The sequence below is a fragment of the Lytechinus pictus genome, chromosome 1, assembly GCF_037042905.1.
Source record: "Lytechinus pictus isolate F3 Inbred chromosome 1, Lp3.0, whole genome shotgun sequence".
Classification (NCBI taxonomy): Eukaryota; Metazoa; Echinodermata; class Echinoidea; order Temnopleuroida; family Toxopneustidae; genus Lytechinus; species Lytechinus pictus.
In genome coordinates this window covers 22,311,688-22,333,519 of record NC_087245.1, presented here as the reverse complement: position 1 = coordinate 22,333,519, position 21,832 = coordinate 22,311,688, and the positions used below count along the sequence as shown (strand labels likewise).

At 35.2% G+C, this 21,832-nt stretch overlaps 1 protein-coding gene across 1 annotated transcript in view; it reads left to right on the top strand.

Moving 5' to 3' along the window:
- Positions 1–2,787: 2,787 nt before the first annotated feature.
- LOC129259415 (solute carrier organic anion transporter family member 4A1-like) overlaps positions 2,788–21,832 on the top strand; it is a 34,897-nt gene continuing 15,852 nt past the window's right edge. Inside the window, exons 1-3 of the mRNA XM_054897711.2 lie at positions 2,788–2,800; positions 3,281–3,380; positions 20,802–20,923. Of these exons, the coding sequence (XP_054753686.2) occupies positions 2,788–2,800; positions 3,281–3,380; positions 20,802–20,923 (235 nt within the window). The remainder of the gene's footprint in view (positions 2,801–3,280; positions 3,381–20,801; positions 20,924–21,832) is intronic.

Genomic DNA, 21,832 nt, shown 5'->3' with positions numbered 1-21,832 from the left:
CATGCGCACTTTAAATACATACATTTACATGTCACATTGGAATGACATTTAAGGTTCTACGAAGTCGATCTGTGCTCAAGGCCTGACAGAAACTTATCAAAAAAGAGATTCTTTCCAATTTACAAAAATGTGACATTTCCTCCTGCAAAACTTGATATCTCAACATTTTTTTCTTTCAAACCAGGCCAAATGTTTACACCCTTCCTGTAATTACGTAAAATCACGAACATCTTTGATCAAGGTTGCATATTTTCATATTTAAATGCCAAAAGATTATGGCAGTATCTGGGTCTACATAAGGGGATGGTGGCACTTTTGTGAGATGAGGTAACAATTTTAGTGGGATAAGTTGGGGGCAGGGGGTTGAGGATTTTAAAGTGGAATGAAAAACCTGTCTCTCTCCGCAAGTTCAAATGTTTTTTTGTTGGCTACCTCACGTATTTTATTAACTAATCTAATATGAAATCCATATTAGGTTTGTGGGATCTAGAATTAATTTTGCCACATCCTAGTTACACCTAGTAGGATAATGATAATGCTATCTCTCTTTATATAGTGCTTATTACATCAGAACGACACATCTCTAAATGCTGTACAGATACATAGCAATGTTGTTATTCAGGATAACGTCATGTTCCATTAAATCATTCAGCAAGAATGTATTTGCAAGTTGAAACATGAATTCAAGCTCTGTTCCCCATTCCTTCAACACCTCCTGAACATTAGCTCTGGTTTTTTTTTTCTTGTGAGATGATAAGATATTTATGTCATGGTGGAGCACTGACTGAAGTCCATCATTTTACCTTGAACATGTTTAAATGAATATTACAATGAAACTATTGAGATACATGTATAGTCCATGAAGAATTTTGCTTTTTTTTTTGTTATGCCATACTAATTTTTTGTTAAGATTTGTCTGGGCGTCTATTTACTGAAAAAAATCTTAATTAATCCTTGCGCCTTACTATAGATTATATCTAGATAGAAAGCACAATATAAAAGCACATTATTATTTTTATCCTCTTTATTATTTATATTTTTATTGTTATGCATGTAGATAATAGTGGCATCTGTAACTCCAAACAACCTTCAATGTTTCTCTCTTTCTTTGATTATTTTTAATTGCCAATCAATTCTTGGTCATGTGTACTGAATTGCTTTTTGCCAATAAATCCCCCAAACCTGTATAGTCATTAGAAATGCATTAGACCTATGGCATGCCCTTATTGGAGGTGGGGCAGCTATATATCACACAACAGACAAATCGTTTTTCAAACTTTGTAAATAGAGCATTGCAAGAAATAGGGCCTACCCTTTGACACGGATCATTTTCAAGCTGTAATTCAAAGCTAACAAATGAATGATTGATGTTTGTCTAGCAAACTTTAGAGAGTTGATATTAGAGCTGTTTTTGGTGGAATCATATGAAGGCAATGCTGGATATTTGATCTGGATATTTGATCTTCTAGCACTCGACAAGTAAATATGTATTCTCCTTGTCAACTTTCTGGGCCAGTGATGAAGACATTCACCACATGAAGGAATGTTGTTATTCAGTTTATTCATGACTGCCTCCGAACATATTGTTTTTAATCCCCTTTCATTCCATGGGCAGATCATTCCACCTACACACAGTGGCGTATCTAGGTAAAACAGCCCTAGGAGGCAAGCACTTATGCCCCCTTCCAATATCTGACTCTGTGGCTAGTATTTTTTTTCTATTAAGAGGACTCTGAGCACTTATCTTTATCAAACAAGGTTTGTGATATATAAAAAAATGCAAATAAAGATGATTTCCTAAAATTTATAGTCCAATCTGTGCTTGCAAAGTATTTTATATAGGTATTATCTTTTTTTTTTCTGTATTGTGATTATTTTTTTAATACAGTTACTTTGTTTTGGTTGGGTCCTGTGAAAATTACATAAAGCATCCACTAATACACATTTTCTTTTCATATTATCCACACCATATAAACAGCTTTCAGAAATACAATTTCATATATTGTAAATTTGTAATAATGTACCGGAAAAGTGGCAGGTAATTTTAGGGGAACTTTGCAAAAAATTTAAGAATGTCATTGTACGGTATTTAAATGATTCGCTGTGAGGTATTCTTTTGTCCCAGTAAATTCACCATCTAAGCATAACTTAAGTTTAACCTATGTTTACATAACTTTTGCCACAATTAGTCCTTGTTCAAGAGACGTAAGTAAAACTGCGGTTGGAAACAATAGACCAAATGCTTCTTCAGAACTGTCGCCAATATATTCATGTCTGTCTAATATCTCGAGTTCGGCTGTTAGTGGGCACGCCCTCCTATCATACCTCAAACAATGCATAGTTGTGAAAACAGAGGTAGAACTAAGGTTGGGTTTCATGGAAGTTTTCACTCAAACAGAGGCTAACCAAAGATGTATTGTCTGCAACAGATCTAAAAGGATACCCTGTTATTTATATACAAACAAAACTTGAATGAAACTTTGATCTGCTTGATTTAATGCACTAAAGACCCACAAGGACATTTACAATGGATTCTCCTTTCATTGCATCCATTCATTATTGGTTGTTTGTTCAGTGGCTTTTTTAAAGTGTGAGTTGACAGTTTTCTTGTAGAGAGTATTGAAAACAAACAATAATTCATATTTCAATAACGCAATGTCCAATTTGTCAGCAATTTTATTGCAATTTGAACACCTTTTGTTGGGTCTTTTTTCCCTTCAAATATTTATCATAATTAGACACTACCATATTTACCTAAATACATCATATGGTAGTACATGCAATATTATGAGTGACTACAGTAGGTGACTGTCTGGTTGAAAGATTCTTGTTCCAAGGCCTTTGCAGATGATGGGATGAATTATCTGATTTTCTTTTAAAAAAATCATATTTTCATTTCATTATTTTCTTGTGTTATATAAAGGGGATGCTAGTCTTGATACAAGTCAAGCAAAACTTCCAACTTGTATCAGGATTGGCAACCATTCAGTACACGTACGTCCCATTCAACTCTTTAGACGACAATTTTTGGGCCCGATTGCATAAAAGTTACCATTGTGGTAAACTCTGCCATCCAATGGTATTCATGCAATCCTTGATTTTCATTGTCTGTTGATCATCGTTACCATGGATGGCTGGATGGCAAAGTTACCATAATAGTAACTTTACATGTATATGCAACGGGTCCCATACTTATTTCGATATAACAGCCAAAATAGCATTATCATAGATGTCTATAAATAAAGATAATCTCTCTTTATTTGTATGTTCCCCAATATAGGAATCTTCAATGGAGCATCATTACTTGGGCCTGCCTTTGGTTACGTTCTTGGAGGGATGTTCCTCAGCATCTACACGGATCTTGGTGTTGATCATGAAAGGTAAAAACGACACTCTGAAAGCCCTAACTTTTGATACGTTTAGGGCAAAGTCACTTTTTTCAGACTTCTTTCAATTTAAGGACAAGTTCAAAGGGGCACAAGAATATCCAAGTTCAATAAAGTGGGCAGTGACGCCAATAAATAGGGCATCCAATTTTTTTTGGTTTTTTAAGCCCTGGTGGGTGTTTCATAAAGCTGTTCGTAAGTTAAGAGCGACTTTAAGAACGACTGGTGATCCTTTCTTGTGGTAAATGGTGAGCACCAAAATGTTCATTGGCGATGGTTTAGCGCGTAAGAAAGGTTCACCAGTCGTTCTTAAAGTCGCTCTTAACTTATGAACAGCTTTATAAAACGGCTCCCCGGTGACAAGTTTCTATTGCTGTCAGATCAATCAGGGTTGATCAAGCCAATATTTGCCTGGATGGACTTGCTAAGCATGGTAATTGGCGTCAATATGCTGATCGGGGTGATTGAAAATGATCTGGCTGGATATTCAAATATTCTTGACATGTTCAAAATAAATGTGAATGTAAACACAGCGATGATCAAGGTAGACAATGCCGACTGTGGTAGATTGACACCCGTCACCCATTATCTTGCCAAGCTAGACCAACCAAGCTCTCAAATAACTTGATAGGGCATGATTTAGATCACTGATTTAGCAGTGGGAACATAGCATGATTGATTTTTTTTTCAAGCAGAAAAGTTGTTTTTAGGAAAAGATCTTATGAAAATGGATAAAAAATCATATTTGAATAAAAATATAATTTGAAAATCCCCAAACTGTTTATTCCAGAAACCAGTCACATAAAAGTTGGCATTCAATTGCATGCTTTATATGAAAAAAATATAACTGATTGGATTACTGGTCAGTCATTTGAACAATATACACATTCAATAATGAATCCTATTGGCCATATTACAATCGACTGGCAACCTATGTGCTGTCATGATCTGTGTAAAACAGCGTCTTGATCATGTTTTTGTTTTGGAAAAAAAGACTTCTGCAATTAATACCCCTTTCATAAACCCATCCTCCAATTATCCGCCTAAGAGTAATGCGGATAATTCAATAAAAATTGCATTCACAAACTCCGAAAATAATCCGCACTATTTTTTACGAGTGCCCGACCTGAAAAAGGCGGATAATTGTCATGGCAACTGCACACACCCCCTCCGATGGGGTTGTGTTGGAAAAGGGTGACCTTGTGACCGCACCATGGCAATTATCCGCATTACTTTGGAAATGCGATCATAAAGTCAAAATCTGGCCCCGATGCCGCTATTATGCGGATAATTGCAACATCGAAATAATGTGGATAACTCTGGTCCCGCTCCGATTTTACGAACAAATTGGGTTTATGAATGGGGTATAAGTGAATGACGTATTAAGAGTTTCAAGATCAATGTCTATAGATGGACCAGAGACTCTTCTAAATGTCATGCTGATATCGTCATGCATTTGTTTACAAACGAGACCTTGTACTTGTTCATTCTCGCCGTTGATTCCTTCTTCATTAGTGCATCATGCACCATCTAGTCAACCTGGGGAGCGTTTCATGGTGACTTCTGTAAGTGATTTTCACTCACAGATATTATAAGCTACTAGAAATCCTTGTATCTGATTGGCTGAGAGCAAATAAGTCAATGAATATCACTGTCAAAACTCTTCATGAAATGCTCTCCAGGAAACTCGCTCTCTCCAAAGCTTTCCGAGCCTGGTCACCAGTGCCTACCTGCACGGAAACACTGGGTTACCTCTGATACCGTTTGTGTCAACATGTTGCCATAGTAACATAGTACCTGGTGGTTTGTAGGATAGTGGGTTGGCGATTGGCACCTGACCAAACTCTGATTTTCATTAATGAGATTAGTACATAGCGGAGGCAACACATAGTAAACAAGAAACCATGTGTTTAAAATGTTACTGTAACTTGGTTGCCATGGTTTCATGGGTTGTAAACTTTGGTGCTTCAAGCTTAATTGTATTTCATAGAAAGTGGAAAATAATTTTCCTTTCCTGCTTCTGTTTTGTACCTGCTCCTTTGTTGCTTCATCTATCACTGCTCTTAATTCCTTGATCCTACTACTATCACTACTACTACTACTACTACGGCGACCACTAGTGCTGCTGCTGCTTTAAGTAGTAGTAGTAGTAGCAGCAGCAGCCGTATCAGTAGTAGTTGATTTGAATTACTAAAATGAGTTAATTTTTATTCAATTGTTTGAAAATATTTTGCGGAGTATTTAGACTTCATGCTATACAAATAGTGGAAGCTTACGTTGATGACACGAAAACAATTACAGAAAGGAAGTATTCAGATGCAAGATAAATTAAAATTGGCAACATGCAAAAACACCCGCTTATGAAAGAGGTTAAGGACCTTCTATGCCAAACCTTAATTTTGCGTTGGAATGACCCCTAAAAGCTATCATTCTCTGTGATTGATCAAACAGGTGAGGTTTTATTGCATTTTAGCTTAATTAGATTAAGGTGTGAAGGCTTGATATCTATCATCATACCCATGATAAAACAAATGCCAAGAAATTTGTTTAAAGTTATCACTCCGATTAAAGTTATCACTCCGAACTTGCATCATATCTTGTTTGGCTCTCATTTTGACATATTTCCATAATTTCCTGATTACATCTCACCTATTCAGGTTCTTGATTGCCTTAAACAAAATGTACTTGACAGTGTTTGAAAACTAAAAGGATTTTGACAAAAATAATTTAAAAAATACTTTTAAATGGCTCATGATATCATTATATTATATGAATTACATTAGATTCAAGTTTATATCAAACATTTTGTTTATTTTTACTCCTATATTGTTCTTTCTAGTTTTCTTTTACAAAGCTTTTTGTTTTGTTATTTTGGAATTTTTTTTAATGTAAACATTGTTTCCCTTTTTTGTGTGTCTTTTTACTTCAATGTGGTTCTTTTTGTTGTGTTAACTTTTACAAAGAAAAAAACTTATGGTTTATAATTTTGCATGATCCCAGTTATGCATTTCATTTTAACGTCTCAAATCATTTTGCGAGCTTTAATCTTACCAGAGAGATGCTTGGAGGGAATTATCCTAAATTAATGATCCAATCTCTGTCAATAATATTTTTCTTGATCATTGATGTGTTGAGTTGGCTCAGGGACTGTTTCCCCCCCCCCTGGATGTGGTCAGAAAAGTGAGAGAGATAGATCCTCATCTTCTTCTGTGGTCAGTTTATAGAAAAGGACAATTTTTATGATGGGTTAGAGTGAGGTGTCTTCATAAGTTGTAGTCATTTCAAAAGAATTGATTTTGCCACAATCAAACATTATAGGTTCATATTAAATCATTCTTAATTTTGTCTCATAATATCATATTTTTTTTTAAATCTATAAACTACAGCACGAGGCAATATCCCCTCCCACTTTGCATGATTATGAAGAGCTTCTGCTTGGTTTATTCTAATTCATATCTGTTCACCAATGAAGATAATATTATTAGATTAAACCATTTTCATTAATTCTGTCATTTTTTTGTTCTTCTTTTAATTTTTTTAATGACTTCATTTTCATAGGCATTGTTTTGATCAAAATAAGCATATAATTTTTTTGTCATGCATAGTGCTGTATTTAGTTTCATTCTTGCACCTTTCTGAGTTCTTTTCTCCCAGTCTTCTGCTTAGTTTTTCTTTTCCATTTCCCTTTTACTCATTTCCCAGACTCTATTGAAATCCCTGATGCCCAATTTCTCTCTCTCTTCCTCCATCTAATAACTCAATTCTTCCTCAAGAGTTGAATACCTTCCAAGCTCCCGCTGACTAGCGGACACGTATCCAGGCAAATCATAGCCGACTGAACCACCATCTAATCAAATTTATATTATGAATTGATTTTAAGTGGGTCAAGCGGAAGATAGTATTCCTGTTCTTAAAAAAAATGATGGCATTCTCGCAAGTGCCATCAGAACACGATTGTGACTTTCCCCATCGGACTAGTCTGTCTCTGTATGTTGCTTTTTCTCTTTCCTTTTATTTTGTCACTTTCATCGAAGTAGTTGATGATATGTGAATTGATAAATTGAAGAAAAATCAGTCTCAATGGCTCCATGAATGAATTTTGACACTACATTGGATCACCTTGATGTTTTTATTGAAGAACAAGAGCAATTAGATCATAGAAATATCGGGTTATTTCTAAATATATAAAAAGCCGGTGTGTTAGCTCTGTTAGTAAAGTGCCCGTCTCACAATTGGGAGGTTGGGAGTTCAAGCTTCTGCTGCCGCATCAGACCAAAAGATGTTAAAAGATGGGAGTTGCTGCTACCCTGTTTGGCGTTAAACGATTAAAGGGAGAGAGCTACATTGATCTGGAGCTGGACAGTGGCTGCCGGTCCCATAATCAATTGGGCAAAATGAATATTTAGGAGTATTTCTGTATTCAGATTCTAATATGAACATTAAAATATGGATTGATTTTCTTTTTTTTCTTCAATACAGTTGAACTAGAAATAATTAATTTAATGATTGCAGAAAAAACTATATAACAGTTTAATGACCTCTAAAAAGTTTGAAACAGGATTGGGCCTCGAACAGAAGTCTTCACAATCTCTCCCGTCTTCTTGAACTCTGGTTTCCTGAAAGGCTAGACACTATAGTTTTGACTTTCTTTCTGGCTCAAGCTATCTCTTTTCCTCACCCTATGATCTCATTTTAATTTTCAGTTTCTCTGAGAATCTTCAATACATAACTGAAGAGAATGGAAGGGTGGCATGTTTCATATTAATTGAAGGAATCGTTGGGGGATATTGGCTCAATTCACAGCATTTTGGTCTTTTATGTTGCAAAATCTCTAATCTCTAATCCCCTGTATTTCTCTTCATGAAATCTCTGATTGATGGCTTCCTCGAATAAAGCTTGTATGAGGGATTTCTGCCATCTTCAATATGGATTAAAGCCTTCATTTTGGTTTTGTGTTTTGTTTATTGTGATACTTCAAATTCATGTAATTCAGGGTATACAAGAAATAAATGGTGTACATAATTCGTATTATACCTATCAAATCTAATTTGAGCGAAGTTGAATATTGTTGATGAGGAAAAAATGAGAAGTGAAGATAGAATAAGAAAAAAGGGGTTTAAAAGGGCGTGTACAATCACCTTATACATACTGTGTCAAAATGATATGGAGCACAAAAAATTTGATTGAATACTTTTTGACAGGCAAATAATACCAACTTCAAATTCAATCAAATTTTTGTTTTTCAATTTTGAATGTATGCTCTGTCGCCAATTTGGTTAAAATGTTTAATATATCGTCTTTTCTTCTTTTTTGGTTAACAATGGCATATTGCAAAAATAATGCAATATTGATATTGCTCTGGAGTTGGGGCACATTGAGAGAGAGAAAGAGAGGGGGTAGGGTTGTTCTTTTTGGGATGAAATATACTATTACTTAGAGAGAAGTGAATAGAGGACTGATAATAATAGTAATGTTTCAAGAGATAGAAATAAAAAGAAAGGGAGAGAAAAGGGATTATTCAAAGAGGCATAAACCGATGGGGGGGGGGGGATAAATAGAGAAATGGTTGATTAAAATGACTATCTTTTCTTTTTATACTTTTTTGGTGACCTTGATCGGCATCCTTAAAGATACTCTTTACAAAATAAAATGCACATTTCATGTTTATCTCTTGAGATCATGAAGCACAATTCCCATGTGCTTCGAATGTGTTATACTTTATCTGTCTTTCTCAGCCCTGCACTCATCGCCGCTCAACATTCATAACAGATGTATGTACAATGAGTAATGATGCCCTGAATGTAATTACACAAAAGTGCAGAGAAAGCCCAAAGATAAATTTTCAGAAATACAAACTCAAATATAATATTTCTAGGGGTTTCCTCCAAAGATGCATACATAGATATTGGATCAGAAGCCCAGATGATGGTGTTGGGCTTGGATTCTCTTTTTTCCTCTCTGCTTGCTTTACTTGAAATGGATTGTGATTTATTTTTGCTGCAAAAATTGTCTTTTCATTTATTTCAAGTCCATGTAGCTGGAAAGTCTAGCTTCAAGAAGTTGTTTTCTTTCTTGAGATTAATGTTAAGAATCTTTGGAATCCTTTTGAAAGGTGTTTAAAAGGACTCACGTCCCTTTTTATAGTATTTGTTCATGTAGTTTGTTAATATATGGGTATTTCCATTTAAATAATTCATCTGAAAATTGTTTTTCGTCAAAATCTAAGGAATGACATAGATTTTTGTTATTATAGGATAAGCTGCAAACCCTTGATCTTCTTTGCTGATTGAATTTTTCTACTTGTATTTTCTTTTTTTTTCTTCATCTTTTCCATATTAACAAATTATCCCTCCATAACTGTGCTTACACTATTTCTCTTAAACTTCCCATGTGTTTCCGTATATTTTCTTTCCCTTTGCAACTTCCTTTTTTTGCCTCACTTATGAAAAAATACCTTTTTGGGGAAAGAAATAAATTATTTCTACCGTACATGAAGCACTGCCCCTCTTCCCTGTAGTCAATATCACACATTCAGTACACAAATTGCCTACCGTAAGCTGACAAGTTCCCCAGTCTCATAGTTTTATAGCTTATTCCTTTACCACAAATCAAAATTAAAACAGAGCTGGAACATACCCCAGGTTCACTGTCCTATCTCTGCCGTTGCCATGGGGTAATAACTGATTTTAGAAATGAACCCAAACGAGAGTCTCCAGATAGCCATATAAGAACTTGAGGAAGGATCAGCGTGACAAAGAAAAAATACTAAGGGTGTCAGAGACAATGAGAAAATTTCCCTTTTTTGGATTTGCGATGAAAGTATGAGGCTAAAGGGGCATTTACACTTCTCAGATTTTTAGATTTATTAGTTATTCAACTAATTGCTTTAAACATAATATGACTTTTTTTTGAAATATTTTAAAAAAATTCAATTGCTCTCAGTTTTTTTCACAACTGAATACCCTGATTGAATATGAAAATGAGAATGTATGTGATTGTGAGGATTTTCCCAGCATGTGCTGTTATGTCCTGTTTAATCTCTCGGGTTATTGATAATAAATTGGTAGCCTCTAAGAACGGTAACCTGAACAGTTCATCATAGAAAGATATAGTAGGCTTGTCTATATGGATATCTTGAGAAATATTTGATCCTACAAATGAGGTGTGAGACTGTCTGACCCTTCTAAAAACAGGGTTAACACACCCATTGCAGTAGAAGCAAACCTGTTGCAGGAGATTGTCCAGGGCCAAGAATAGTAAGAGTGAAAAGCAAAATAGATAGTGTAGGATTAATAGGATAATGTGGAGTTAACAAAAGGAGGTACGTGACAAAAGAAAGCGTGAAAAGTAAACCAGTGTACTATCAGAAAATGAAAGTGTTAGATGAGACGACCTTTGATGAATGAGTGGACCTTAGTATGTTCACACCTGCCATATTTGCAAAAAAACAACAACAACATAAATTTATAAAAAAATTGTTTGGGCATGAAATAATTACTGATGAAGTTCTCTCAGGTATAAAAACCCACATCAAGACTCTCACATTCCTGTACAATTAATGCACATATTCACTTTGTCTTGCATAAAAGATCTCATTGTTTACCTTCACACTGGAATATCACTGTGATTTTGCTCATTTGGAGAGATCACTGCGAAAGTTCTCATAATTTTGAAAAGTACTTACAAATTTGCTGTTATCTTTCTTCTATGGGAGTACTTTCTTGCCACACTGGCAAAATACCCGGTAATTGGTGAAATGGGTGGAGTTCTCAATCAGAAAATACCAGGTATTTTTTCATGATTGGGTGGGTGTGAAATCACCTCATTGGATGGGAAGGGATCTAACAAAGCTGTATCCTTCAATCCAATCATCTCAATGAGATAATTCTTGTCATATTCAGGATTCATTCTTACAGTGTCTGTCCACTCACTCCTTTTGTGTCTACAAGGAAGGAAAGAAAGAATGATGAAATTTTGGTTTGTGGACTCAGAGAGCTTTCACACGGGTCTCTCAACCGTTTTCCTGCTACGCTCAACTGTCTTTACTAATGCTTAGTTGTTTCTGTGAAACTCATCAACACACCACGTGAATGCAACATATAGCTCGTATAATTGTATAGACCTATACTCTGCATTCATACCTCTCAAAGATTTTGTTCTCCATTGGTAGTACATACACAATAATACAAAGACGAGTAAATAGATAATCGTTAAAGTCAAATGAATTGGACAATGTATAAACATTGAAATAAATATAATAAACTTGTATTGCAATACAATACAACATGAAAAGTAATTGGCAAATAATTCACCCATTAAAGGCAAATGGTGAAAAAGATGAAACACTAATATAATATAAAAATGATATAAAATTTAAAAAATAATTCTTTTATTCTTCATCAAATACAAAAAAATTCTTGTTGTATGACATAACCTGATTTTAGAAGAATGCAAGATGCATTTGTCTGAAAACGCTTTAGTATTGTTGGCTTGATTCATAGATGGTTTGCTCAAACTTGCATGTGACCTAAAAAAAGAGTGAGAGCTTCTTAAGATGAGTAGGCACTTACCAGTAATGTGAGCAGTCCATAGACTTATAAGAGTGAATAATTTATGTGTTAACCTTTACAAAGGAAGGAAATAAAGGCCCAAGTCTAGATATTTTATTCATAAGATCTTTTGTCTTGTCCAGTAAAATAATTCCAAAAATTATTTCAATTGCCATCTTAATGTTCACAAAAGACACTTAAACTCATGGTGAAATTGATTTGTAATTGTTACTTCCAACTAAATGAAATAAGATGAAATGGAATCTGTAGCTGTTATGAATTAACTTAGTAAATACTGCTGAAAAATGTGATTTTTAGATTGATATTTGTTTTTGTATTTGAAAAATATGGAAATTGTTACCACTTTCCTGTATCATTTGCCTGTTTTATTTTAGCAAGTGTATGTAAATGAAATAAACCCTGCCAATTGCAGGAAATATGGAAATTCCATCTGACATAAAAATCAACAACATGTATTACCAGGGGTGTTTGTCAATCCAGGGAGTTGTTGCCAAGATTCTCTGGTCTATCTTAACATGATGACAGTAAATTGGGCACTATTTCATTTATTCCTGAAGAAAATGTTTGAATTTAGAAAATATGTGAAGATGTTACTTTTCCTCTTCACTATAATGTTGCTCATATCATCCAACTTAGTCATCCCATAAAAATCTATACCCAATCTCTAACCATCTCTGAATATCCTTATTCTTATTTCCTTTAGAAAGTACAAATGTATCTAACAAAAATAATAAATAAAACACCGAAGAACAAGCTGTGGGAATGTTGTGAATTTCCACCACCCACCCGACAGTTCAAGATCTCTTCCAATCTCTCTTCCAAGGTTACAAGGGGAAAAGAGTTCTTGATAAATCTGGATCCCAGATGTAGAGCTCTCTCCTCCATGTTTTACCAATAAGATGTTCATAAAAACTGAGAACTTACTATCCCAGTTCAAGGTTAGGTGTCTTTAATTGTATTATGCTGCTTTCAATCAGCTCTTTTTTTCACCCAAGAAGCATGTTTTTCAAAGATGTTTATTCCAAACCATGGTTACACTAAAGGGAACTTTTTGTCACAAAATAAGCATGTTACATTACATAAATTAAAAAAAAGTGAAAGAAAAAAATTCCCCAAATTGAAAGATGATTCTGCAGAACTGCACAATTGTAGAAAAAAAATGCAATAAGAAATAAAAGAAATAAAATTAACTGAGGTAGATATCCTTCATAACTCTAAAGGTCACTGCAGTGACCTGCTTTCTAATTCAGACATGCATTGTATCCACCTCAAGTTGGCCAGCATAATTATGTAGGTCTATATAATTCCTCGGTCAAACAGAATGATGCACCATGGGCGGGCTTGAAATAGGAAACTGGAGCACCTTTAAAGAATAGTTATTTTAACAACTATTTCACAAAATAATACTTGTGATAATGGAAAATTTCTTCCTTCTTTGACAAATTATTGTCAAACCTCCATTTATATTTTCTCATTTTTTTCTTGCTGTATTAAAACGAACTTGGCATCTGATTGGACTTCCCCTGGACATGCTGGAGTGTAAATTCTGTGTACATCACCAAAAATTTTCATTTCATTCACAGCAACTACAAGTCACACCTTTCTATCATATTCTTATCAGCTTACCTTCAGAAGGCTGTGACATTTGAGATTGACATTTGTATTTCCTGGTGGTAATTACCGGCATCATTAAGGGTCCGTCAGACTTCTGCTAATTACTGCAAAGGTCAATCCGGTCACTCAGTCATGCCCTCTCCATACTGTCTAATGAAGATATCTTGAAAGGGCAATAGTCCAGCTCGTTACACTCTACAGGAATTTTGAATAAATCCAGATCAGCTGTGGTTGTGACCATTGAAAATCTCGATTTAATTTGACTCCTTAAGATTTTTTTTAACCTTATATGATTTATATTCATATCTTCAAGATTTGAATTTAAATCTTTTAGGTTTTTATCTGAGTCCAGTGCTTACTAGTCACAAACTGCAGCTGATACATGGATTTGTTTTGAGTTTGTGCAATTTAGACTGTGCACTCGTGTTTTAATTCTGTGCTGAAAGTCTTATCAAGATTTGGTAAATCACATTTTAAAAGTTTAAAGTCATTCAATAACTCAAAATCATGAATATAGTTGGGTCGGCAATTTCCAAATTACTTGCATCTTTAGGGTAAATGTAGCATCCTCAATTTCAAAATGGCATTTTCTTGTTTCTCAGAAATATTTTCTTTGACATTTACAAAAATAAGAAATAGAACATTGAAGTAGACAATGTGGTCAAACAAGCTCACATGAGGGAACAATTATCTTTTTATGATCCTTTTCCTTGTAATTTTATTTTTGAGATACTGGGTTAAAGAACAATGTTAAGTGTCTTCCTTGGTGCAATTTGTAATACATACCTTCTTTGAGGAAGCTTTATTATATTTCATCCATGCCATCCTGTTATGTCATAGTATATTATGGATGTGGTTGGATCATGATTCTTATGTTTGTGAAATGTATCATGCCAACGTACAGAAAACTGGTTTCTATTCCCTAGGCAAGCAATCTTACTCTGTATTTGTTTTTATTCCATGAGTGAATATTCTTTTTAAATCATAGCAACATTTTCAAGTGAATATTCATATCATCTTATCAGCCCAAAAAGCGCACCTAAAATGAACTTCCTTACCCCCCAAAATGCTTTAGAGACAGAATAGTTGCCTCTGGTATTAATTATCTCAGAAATGGGTCATGATTACCCTATGGAAAACATTCCCTGATTTGAATGGAAATGAAATTATAAGACCCCATTGGGTAATTCTAAAATGGCAAGAGTAAAACATGATATGAGATAATTTCCTATATTTGTTTGATGATGATCTCAAGAACATCTTCTTTTGATAAAATTCGGCTCACTTCTTTTTTTTTTTTTCTTTGTCTTTGGGATGCACATTGGAATGTATTTCGTGAAAAATAATTTTGTCTTCCATTTCTTTGTTTGTCTCCACATGTTTTTCTGTCTCGACTTAGGCATCAGAAAATGTTTTTGCTTTCCCCTTAATATCCAGACTGACTGGTGCAAAACCGGATTTTTTAATTCAACTTTGCCCCCCCCCCCCCCAAAAAAAAAAATAGACCAACCATTAAAAAAATGGCAATTGGTGCGATGGGATATGCGCACACATGGTTCTATGATGCAAGTGCAAGGAGTTTTCCACTGCATGCAAAAGAAGAAAAAAGGGGTCTCAAAGCTCTCATTGTAGACCTCAAACTGTTTTGACTTTTGAGGAAATGATCTGTATGTTGACCATTTTTAACTTTGTGTCGGTAGTTTCTTCCTAATTTTTTAGTAATTTATATACAAACTAGTATGTGGAATGCTATTTTTCCTCATTCATTCCTATTTTTTTTGTCGGACAGGCAGCAAGGTCTGCATTAAGTATATCTGTTTGTTGAATAATGATAAATCACTTGTGGTAGCAGCACAGTGTACTTAACATGCTCATGTCTTTAGCGGGTCATTAAATGGCAATTACTTCCTATATCTTGAAGGAAGATATAATGTATCCACCTGTCCAATTAGGAACAGCGACATCTTCTTGAGATGATTATAATGAGTACACATGAGCTCATTATGTGTTGTTTTAATTAACACCGATCCGTTCAGAAAATAATGCAGGGCTGTTTCGTAAAGCATGACTGCTGACCCTTTCTTTTGGTAACTGATATACCCCAATTTTGAAATGGTTTTGAGTTTGCTCCCCAAAAAAGGATCACCAGTCATTGGTAACGTAGACTGTAACTTACGAACAGCTGTATGAAACACCCATCAGGAGACATTTTGCAAGTGTGAAAGCAGAGTACTCCAAAGTACTGGAAAATACAATTTGTACATGCTTCTGCTGTCCTACTGTAACTACTACTGCAGCTGCTACTAGTACTTCTAACTTCTCTACTTCTATTGCACCCCCCCCCCATTTCCGTACATATTCCACTCTTCTTCTCTGTTTCCCCTCTGGCCATCTTATTTGTAACCTCCCCTCCTCTCATTATATCCTTACCCCATCACTGTCCCTTCAAATTTACCAAAATGACATATATCTATTGCTCACTTTCCCACCCTAATCTCTGGAAAAGTATTAAAGAATGGTCAATAGTACACCAAACTCTTAATGACCCTGTGTAAAAAGGGGTCGAGAGACTCAAGTTGGTGATTAAGTGAGTGAATACTTTAGGGAAATGTGGTATTTATTTAAATGGTTGATCTAAGTTAGATATTGAAAGACTGAAATGGAAAAACATTAATTTCAGAGAACTATACACAATAAGAGCATCTTTTTTAACTCTGTGTAGCTTTCTTGAATACATGTATTGGCATTAGATTCTTCAGTATCATTTATTTCTCTTTGGGTTGCCATTGATAGTATCATTTTCCTTTTAATATGATTCAACCATAAATTTTGTACTTCTGAATCAATAACAGATTCTTGAACTTGCCAATTTCCTTTGTAATCATTCCAAACAAACACCAGTAGTCCTTCTTCACTCCCACCCCCCCCCCCCTTAGGGTGATTTGTTGTGTTATGGGTACTACTTTATATATATTGAATACTTTAGGTTTGTATTTCAAAATAATATGGTTATGAAATGATTTCTTTCAAAACAAACTGCTAAATTAAAAAGGAAATAGCATCATCTTGGAGCAAGCCTTATAGCTGATATGAAGACTGGTTGCCAATGACAGCTGTCAATATGACACCACACATCAGCGGTTGTACTCATTGTTGATCCACAACAGTGAAAGAGGGTCACCAGTCTCTCAGGAAACCAGTGCTCTGGTGAATCCCCCTTCTGTCATTATGTCCATTCACACCTCGCGTTGAAAGCCTCTCATAAGTGCTGTTCACATATGTTTCGTTGAACGTGCTCAGCATCAGAGCAATGCCAGGTCAATGCCAAGTTGATGGAAGATCAAACATAGCTTAATATTCAAGAGCCTACTATATATTTGTTATGTTGAAAACTTGTTATGACTATAACCTAAACTTTTGAAGAAACAAAATTCTTAACATTTTTAAAAGCATATGTGTGAACAGACCCCTGGAAAGGTGAGAGAGAAACCCTCAAAAGATGGGCCATCTGCACCAAATTTGCAGTGATTATCGGCTAATGCCAAAGACATCAGCAAAGATTGGTAGTGGATTTATAATTGCAACGCATCTGTTTTTTATAGTTTGGCCCACCAGATGTATGACGTTCTTTGTACGGGAAAAAATTACAGTGAACTCTGAAGGAGAGAAATTATGGTCTGTAGAATATGGCGGAGAGATATAGAGAGATTGAGAGAGAAAGTGTGATTTATGTTGACATAAATTTCACCTTGTGCATATTATTTTGTAATAAACGTGACTTTTCTTGCGTTTGCATTTGTTTTTCCCCTTTCTTAGCTTTCCAGCACTGTCTTTTTTATAGTTCATAAGATGTGTGTCATTTAAAAAAAAATCCATATTTTATTGTTCGAAATAGACATGAAATGAAATACTCCGAAAATTTGTCTCTGTGCAGCGCCAGATCGACGAGGCTCTATCCCTTTAATTGCTGAACGCCAAACAGGGTAGCAGCAACTCCCATCTTTTAATGTCTTTTGGTCTGACACGGCCGGGGTTTGAACCACTGACCTCCCGGTTGTGAGGCGTTTGCTCTACCAACTGAGCCAACACACCAGTTACAAGCATATTTCTCTCAACGTATCTTTGCACCTGTACAATGTGGCCTGTTGCTACAGACATAATCTTGATTTGGACTTTTTGTATCATGTCCTCTCAATATTAACATATAAACAAAACATGGAATTATGTAATCACTAACTGGCAGAAATGGATAATGAAATTTTTGCATTTGTGAAAAAGCTACTATCGTGATTCTTCAAACCATTCATCATCTATTGTCTCATCCATTGTTTCTTTAATTCTATTTAACACCCTTCCTTCCTGGGCTGTGTCTGTCACCTCTTTGCGGTTAACTCAGACTCTTGATTAGTCCTCCAACAAGATACAGATGTGCGATGGGTCAGTTATGAATTTCAAAGCTTTCCACTATGTCTGCATCTTCATATCTAAGAAAATTGGTTGTTGTTGTTATGCACATATTTCAAATAGGTTCTTGCTTTGATGAAATACTTTACAATTTGTATCTGAATGATTGCATTGTGATTATTGTATCTCACAATAATATTGCTGATCTACAAAAAACATCACAGACCATCCATTCCCGGGGGATCATTCCGACAAGGCACCATTCCATATGTAGAGCTACTGTTTTATTTCCAACAATATTGGGAATAACATGGACCTACTAGAGTAGTAGGTCCACGGTAATAAGAAGCACATTGGTTCAGTGGGTAGATGAATTGTATTGTAATGCAGTAATGTGGGGGTTCAAAACCAAGCAGTTGTGCTACTGCACTTTTCTTCTTCACCATGGAAACCTTCAGAAGTTACTGTCCTTTGGTAAGGTATTTATCCTTGTTACCAGGTCCCTTGAATAGGACCTAACGGCATTGGTCATCTCGTTGCTAAATCACAAGCAGCATTTGTGTTAGGGTGCCAATTTAATGCTGTGATGGAGAGAAGCATTGTGGATAATTATGCCTTGTGTAAGGATATTAGCGCAATGTTGGTATTGAACCCATGACCTTTGTATCTCAAGGCAAGTGTACAAACCACTTGACCATGGCACCTCTTGCATGAAGATCAACACCAGAGCATTGAATCTTGTTGCACAGTTTTTTCACTCGACTCTGAATGCACCCTGACTCATTTCCAGGGCAGTTTAGCTCAAGTTTTGCTTGGGGGAAGTTCTAGTCTGGACCTACAACTGTGGATTTCACATGTGATTAGAGTGATAGCCAAATCTATAGGGGTCCTGTCACATTGGACGAAACCTTACATGATAATATGAGTGCCTAAGAAACCACTTTGATACATGCACACCCATATTTTCACTAAATGATAGATTTGCTTGCCAAAGGACATTGGTGCCATGTTGGGTTTGGAACCCATGTCCTTTGAAATGGTATCATTGCTGAGCGAGGTGAATGTGTTGCCAGATATTGACAAGTCCATGTTCAGGAGGTCTCCATTGAACCAAAATGTAGCATCTCTTGTTAACCCATTAGATCCTGAATATTACCATTCCCCTTTCCCCAAGGCTTATTAAGTTCACGGTAGAGTCTTTTTCATAAAAGACTTGATGATACTGTTTGATGACTGCCAATTACTAGAGATGTTGCTTTTATTATTACTCCATCTGAAGACTTATTGTTTATGAATCTTCAATGATTGTAGTCATTCTATACCATTCTTTCATTTAAAACTTTTCTTGGTCTGAAAGGGGTGTTTGGAGGTTTGTAGTTGATAGGTAAGATGCAAAGGAGCAGACAAAATACACTCTCTTAGTCCCATATGTGGCCTCCAGTGTCTAGTTTTATCCCCAACTTCACTTCTCCGTGTTGAATTGTGAACTAATTTGAATCACAAGGATGCGTGAGTTCCTGGCCTCGGGAATTTAAAGTCTAGATTCCGATAGATTAATGGAAAATAATGTATAGCAAAGTTTTTCAAAATGTTAGTAGTTAAATGAGCATGACAGAGAGATGGTTAAGATTATTACGCAGACTTCCTTGGTGAATTTGTAGGGTCAGCCTCTTAGCAGATGTTTCCATTTGACCATGTCCATTGCTTCAGGCCTGATTTGGAATCTTAATCAAAAGTATGTTTGCAAAGTTCACTGATCAAGTGTTCAATTTCTTTCTTTTTTTTGTGTGTATTTTCCCATTTTTTACTGCTCTAGGGTTATTTTTAAATACATGCAATATAATATGCTGGTATTTGTGGTAATAAGTTGTCAACTTGTTGGTGATAAAAAAAATTAATAGTTCTCATATTGCAAATGTGGCTATTATAGTAAATCACATTAAATATTACAAGGGCTGATGTCTGAAATGTAGCAAGATCACTACAGAGTGAAATGCTTAATGATACAATTAAGAGAGAAGATTGTTCACTGATTTTGTTCAAGAGTAAATGATTCAATTAATAAATAAGCCATTTTGTGTAGAATATGTTTAGAATATGTGTGTTGAATAATATGTAGCATGGATAAAAACCCAAGTGTAGGCCTATACCAAATCCCCGGTGACAAAATTGTAGATCATTTCTAACGTTTAGTCAGCCCATGTTCCACTGATTTCCCATTTTCTTCACCTAGCTGTCTCCATCCTTTTATCTACTTTCAATCTTTGAACCGCTAAGCATTTTCTTTGCCTACAAATACCAAAGATGTCATTGATTTGAACTTATCACATTCAATTTCCCTCTTTGTATCAGGATGGAGTCTGAGAGTAAAGATGTAGGGATTTTATTCCTCCCTAATGTTCTGTGACCCTCACAAGTCCCTCTATAAATTTCAGGAATAATTTTTATAAATCTCAGAAAATATATATATTTTTTTCTTGTTAAATCAAGAAAACATAAGCAACGTAAGAATTAGCAAATATTTCAATTGAATGATTAGGATGAATAAGTGCATAAATTAGAAAGTGGATTAAATACATGAATAAATGAATGAATCGATCAATCAATTAATCAGTTTCTAAAAGAATAGACGAATCAGTTCATTAATTTAATATGAACAACCCAGCAGAACGTGCTTTAAACAGTCATAATTCGAAAACATAAATAACAAAAACAATTAGAAGCCTTTTTTCACACTCAAGTGCTCTGACTGAAACTTGTAAGCCTGAACGAATGATCAAACCTAGATTTGTCTAACATCTCATTCTGTTTTGTTTCCTATACACAGCCTTGGTCTGGATCCAGAAAGCCCCCTCTTTGTCGGAGCCTGGTGGATGGGTTTTATTCTTACTGCTTTCCTGGCTCTTAGTATCATCATTCCATTTCTTGCATTCCCAAAGTCTCTTCCAGGTGAGTGAATAAGGACAGATCTCTAAAGACCCTTGTTTCAAGAAGCATCTTGTCAGTGTTCTGAGCCAATCAGATGCAAGGATTTCAGTAGCTTATAACAATAGCCAATGTGAATATCACTACTTGTTTCGTGAAATGCTTCCCTGAAATACACATAACGACATAGGTGGTTAAGATTGGGGGTCTTTGATTATGATAAATTTACCATAAAGTTGACATCATTTGTTTAGAATTTGACACACTTGGTGGATATAGCAATATCACTTGGCATTGAGTGTGATTTAAGACCATCATTTAAATATTCTTGTGTTAAGTGTGGTGACAGGGAAATGGTAAAATTCAATTAACACATCATGCAGAATCGATTCTATGGTAGAAGGTGTCTAATCCCTATATGAATTAAGCCATAGGGAACTGCAGACATTGATCAGTATTTTATGAAAAGTTTTACCAGTGATTTTCACTGACTAATTTGCTCTCGGCCAATCAGATACAAGGATTTCAGTAGCTTACAACAATAGGCAGGGAAAATTACCAACTTTTTGCTTTATGAAACACTCCCGAGTACTTTCTCCAATGGTCAGTTAGTCAGTGAAATATGAGGTCAAAGGTCAGTGATAATGACTTCACATCTTCATAAGATCCCAGGGGCGATTTTACATTGTGGTCAATTCAAATTGAACTCAAACTGTGATTGGTCTCCAATTGTGTAATTGAAACAAAGGAATTGAGATCAGCTGAATAATAAGTTTTTTTTTTGGGGGGGGGGTAATAGATTAGATTTATTTATTTCCGTTTAAAAAAAATGATATAATCGAAGTAACAGTGCAAATACATATTCAAAATAATACACACAGTTCATTGATATTTCATAACAAATATTGAAGTTGAATCAAGTGAACTTGCCCT